Source organism: Microtus ochrogaster, chromosome 7 (genome assembly GCF_000317375.1).
Source record: "Microtus ochrogaster isolate Prairie Vole_2 chromosome 7, MicOch1.0, whole genome shotgun sequence".
NCBI lineage: Eukaryota > Metazoa > Chordata > Mammalia > Rodentia > Cricetidae > Microtus > Microtus ochrogaster.
In genome coordinates this window covers 16258877-16263462 of record NC_022014.1, presented here as the reverse complement: position 1 = coordinate 16263462, position 4586 = coordinate 16258877, and the positions used below count along the sequence as shown (strand labels likewise).

Genomic DNA, 4586 nt, shown 5'->3' with positions numbered 1-4586 from the left:
TCTGTAGACCAGGCTGGTCTCGAACTCACAGAGATCCGCCTGCCTCTGCCTCCCGAGTGCTGGGATTAAAGGCGTGCGCCACCATCGCCCAGCCCAGGCCCAGTCTTTTGAGGTCTGTGGAAAAGAAACAGCTGGGTTTATGGCCCCAGTAGCTTGTGAGTAAATGGAATTCCTAGCTTTGCCACCCCCTTCTTTCCCAGTTCTGGCTTGGTTTCTCAGAGTCTATGGATTGGGGAGTGTGTTGTACAGTCTAGGATGGACATGGTAGCTGGGCCACTTGTTTTATGTATTCAGCAAGAGCACTGAGCGGTAGTGTTGCATGGAGCTTTCCGTGAGGCTCATCTGTTCCAGGGGCACTGAAACCGATGAGTACCTGCTGTGAGAAGGGTGGTGTGAGACAGACTGTCTTGTGACCTTGGGACATGTGAACACAACTTTCCAGAATACGTTTTCTTTACCTTTCTAAATATTATGGATTGAACCTAGGCTTACACAAGCTAGGCAAGGGCCGAATACTAAGCTATGTCCCCACTCTGGAAGGGTTGGGTTGGGGATAGAGGGGAGTAAGGATGGGTGGTCAGGTCTTTTCTCATCCCACTCCATATCCAAGATAGGGACTGTCTGTGTGCTGCTCTCAGCTGAGGAACTAGACCATTGTCGGGCCCTTTGGTATCCTTTGTCAAGGAATACCTGGGATTACAGTGGGACCTCTTCCACTGAGCGGTCAGAAATTAGGGCTTTGCCTATGTTAGGAAAAATCCATTCCCAGGGCTCAAACTCTGAAGTCACCAGAAGCTTCAGAGCTCCCACGTAGAGAAGACCCTGTTCTCATTCCTCACTGTTCCCAGGGCTTTGTTTCTGTCAGCCCTGCAACCTATGTGTTGCCCCATCCCAGTCCTTAGCCCGATAACAGCAATCTTCCGTAGTGGACACTGGTCTCTACCTGCCTGTCGTTCCTCTTTTCTCTCCTCCCATAGCCGTCCACCTCCATGTCCTCCCGACAAACTCACTCTGTTTCTTCCTTTTTCCTCCAAACCCATAGAACATGACTCCAAGTAGGCTAGCCATTCTCTGGGTCTAAGACAGAGGTAATAGAGCAGATAGTCTGGTCCTCTTTCAGGGAAGACTGACACAGCCAAGCTGTATATTTCACCCACTGCTTAGGCTTCCACATGTTGTCTCTACTATTTTGCCTGGGCTTTGATCTCTGTGGCTTGGTTTTAAGTCTTAACTGCCAAGTCATCCTTGCCAAAGCTACCTTTCTACTTCCAGGTGGCCCACTTTAAGGACTACATCCCCAGAGCTTTTCCTGGGGGTGAGAGTATGATCTTGGACTCCGAGGTGCTCCTGATTGACAACAACACAGGCAAACCACTGCCGTTTGGGACTCTGGGAGTGCACAAGGTACACATTGAGAGTCCTGTGTGCAAAATGTGTCGTTAATCTAAAAGGTAGTGAAGAGGGGATAAAGGCACGTAGGTCAGGGCCTGTTCCATTGTTTTTTCTTCCATTAAAAAGGAGTTGCTTATTAGGAACTGCCATAGAATTGAGTTGGTTCCAGTTCACTACATGTTTTTCCATTACTATAACAAAATACTGGAGGCCACTGTTCTATGAAGCATAGTTCTAGAGGTTAAGGTCAGGGAATACAGGGCCCATACCTTTAGATCACTGCTAGTACAGCACATCATGGCAAGGATATGTGACAGAGCAAAATCACTTACATCATGAACTGAGGGGCACAGAGAGGGGAAGTCCCACAATCCCTTTAAGAGCATACCACTAATGACTTAAGACCTTCCCCTACCTTACTACCCTGAGGTCCAAGCTTTTAACACTTGGGCCTTTGGGAAACGTTAGAGATCTGAAATTTAGTACCATCTAGGATTATTCTATGGCCCAGGCCTGCACCAACAGACAGGACTGTTCACTGGGGGTTGCAGAAATGGACTGCTATTCCCCTGATCTCGTGCCCACATGTACCTACTGCCTCATTTCCCCTACAGAAAGCTGCCTTCCAGGATGCTAATGTCTGCCTGTTTGTTTTTGATTGTATCTACTTTAATGATGTCAGCTTGATGGACAGGTAAGTTAGCTAGTGTTTTGATGTTTTTTTTTGTTTGTGTATGTTTGTTTGTGTTTTGTTTTCATATTTTGCAGTACTGGGAATGAAATCCAGGGCCTTACATGTATTAAGCATATGGTCTACCATTGGATTTTACTCCCTGGCTATCATTTTTTTTTCCTTTGGGCGGGGTGGGGTGGGTGGTAGTTGCAAGACAAGGTTTCTCTGTGCAGCTTTGGAGCCCATCCTGGAACTCGCTCTGTAGACCAGCCTGGCCTTGAACTCAAAGAGATCTGCCATCTGCCTCCTGAGTGTTGGCATTAAAGGTGTGCACCAACACCACCCTGCCTCTAGCTACTATTTTAAAACCCAGAATCTCTCTGCACTGGGGATTTATCTGGTTGGGCCTTCCGTTAGGAAAGAAATAGGGGTTGGGCTAACATTTGTACATTGTATCTATCAGCTTATAGGTGATGCCATGGGTGAACTGACAGTCTTGAGTAAGCTGCATCCACAGGCTTGAACCTGCATAGCTGATACCTGTCCTTCATGCACTTAGGATGTCTCCTTAATCCTGTTTCTATAGCTACTACATAAATGATTAAGAAAGAAAGTGGAAAGAATTGATGGGGCAGGGTCCCAAAGCTTGTACTAGCCACCAACCTTGGGTTAGGATTAGACAGGCAGGGTGTGGGGCCTAACCTGTGTCAGTCAAGCTGTTCACTTAGGCTAGCCAGCCTGGGGGTGAGGTTTAGACAGAGTATAGCATTAGCACAAAAGTTGTAATGTTGAAGAACAAAAAACAAGGTTTCGGGTGGGACTGGGACTTATAGTCTGGAATGGAGGCGGGCGTTCTCTTGGCTCAATAGAGGAGAAAGCACTGTTACGAACCAGCTGTGAGCCACAGCTCACAGTGGTCCATCTTCAGTGTTGACGAGTTCTTGTAACCCTTGACAGTAGAACCGTTCATAGAGGAGCTTGGATCTATAGCTGTCCCTCTCCTGAAACATCAATTTTATCATTGGGCAATGTCCTGTATTAGAATTCCTCTAGGGGTGGGAGGGAGGCTCTTTTTCCTCAGCTCTGCTGTTTCCCTTAGGCCTCTTTGTGAGCGACGCAAGTTTCTTCATGACAACATGGTTGAAATCCGTAACCGGATTATGTTCTCAGAAATGAAGCAAGTCACAGTAAGTGAAATTCCTATCCTAGGTGGGATTTTAGAACAGAGCAGAGGACCCCATGGAGTATGAGAAGATGAGCCTCAGGCATACTTAATATGGAGTGCATATATTACATAATTTTCTTCACTCTGAAGGGCGGGGCATGAATCTTCCTAGGCAAGTGGCCTACTTCTCAAAGCCGCAGCAGCTCTTTAAGACCGTTTCCTTACATCTAAGTACGTTTCTACAAGTGTATAGAAATGAACACGGTGTCTGTTCTCACATTGTCTGCCCATCTCTCTTGCTGTCCCTCAGAAAGCCTCAGACCTGGCTGACATGATAAACCGGGTGATCCGAGAGGGCTTAGAAGGGCTGGTGCTGAAGGATGTGAAGGTAAAATGGCTACACCCTTGTCTTTTCCTGCTGGAGATGACAGGGTCACTGGAGGTGGGAGAGAGTGAAAGCTGCATAGGAGTCTTTCCTACTTAACTGGGGCAGGCCGGTCCCGGATCTGAAAATGGCTTTGCATGTGCTATAGTCAGATAGACAGAGGTCTGGCTGGGCCACAGTGGTGAAAAGACAGGCCCTACCCTTCTGGAGTTTGCACTCTCTGATCTATTTTCTTGTGTCCCCTCAGGGTACATACGAGCCTGGGAAGCGGCACTGGCTAAAAGTTAAGAAAGATTATTTGAACGAGGGGGCCATGGCTGATACAGCTGATCTGGTGGTTCTTGGGGCCTTCTATGGGCAAGGGAGCAAAGGTCAGTAGTGTCTGATCCCCATTGTGGTACTCTATCAGAAGATTCACACTGGCCGCCTTGCTAGTTTGATCTGCTGGTCATGGATTGCTTGGTCCTGGGATCTGGGGCCTTGATCACATCAGGCATCTGGGAGCTACAGGCTGACACACAAAAATCAGTTAAGAGCTTATGCCCCCCAAACCTTTCGACCTAAATTGATGACTAGCACCTACATAGTGAAAGGAGAGAACTGACTCCCACAAGTTGTCCTTTGACCTCTACACACTACACTGTAGTATGTTTGAATACTGGAGTATGATTGGCTACACACAAGTAGACATTCACAAAAAAATAAATAACAAAATATGTTTTAATAAAAAGGGGAAAAATAAAAAGAAGTTGATCAAGAATACCTTCTGCTGTCCCAATGTAAGGGAGCTCAACATCAGCCGTTTTAAGAGCTCACTGACAGCTTCCTTCTCAGAAAACTCTTGTTTCCTGATTGGGGAGAAAGATGAGATCTGAGATCTTTTTTTTTTTTTTTTTTTTTGGTTTTTTCGAGACAGGGTTTCTCTGTGGTTTTGGAGCCTGTCCTGGAACTAGCTCTTGTAGACCAGGCTG

The 4586-nt window shown here is 46.8% G+C and overlaps 1 protein-coding gene across 2 annotated transcripts in view; it reads left to right on the top strand.

Moving 5' to 3' along the window:
• The window catches only part of Lig3 (DNA ligase 3), a 26161-nt gene that overhangs the window by 13948 nt on the left and 7627 nt on the right, over nucleotides 1-4586 (top strand). For both annotated transcript variants that reach the window (XM_026780225.1, XM_005349379.3), the window contains exons 10-14: nucleotides 1273-1404; nucleotides 2007-2086; nucleotides 3165-3252; nucleotides 3541-3618; nucleotides 3863-3986. In XM_026780225.1, coding sequence (XP_026636026.1) covers nucleotides 1273-1404; nucleotides 2007-2086; nucleotides 3165-3252; nucleotides 3541-3618; nucleotides 3863-3986 — 502 coding nt within the window. The remainder of the gene's footprint in view (nucleotides 1-1272; nucleotides 1405-2006; nucleotides 2087-3164; nucleotides 3253-3540; nucleotides 3619-3862; nucleotides 3987-4586) is intronic.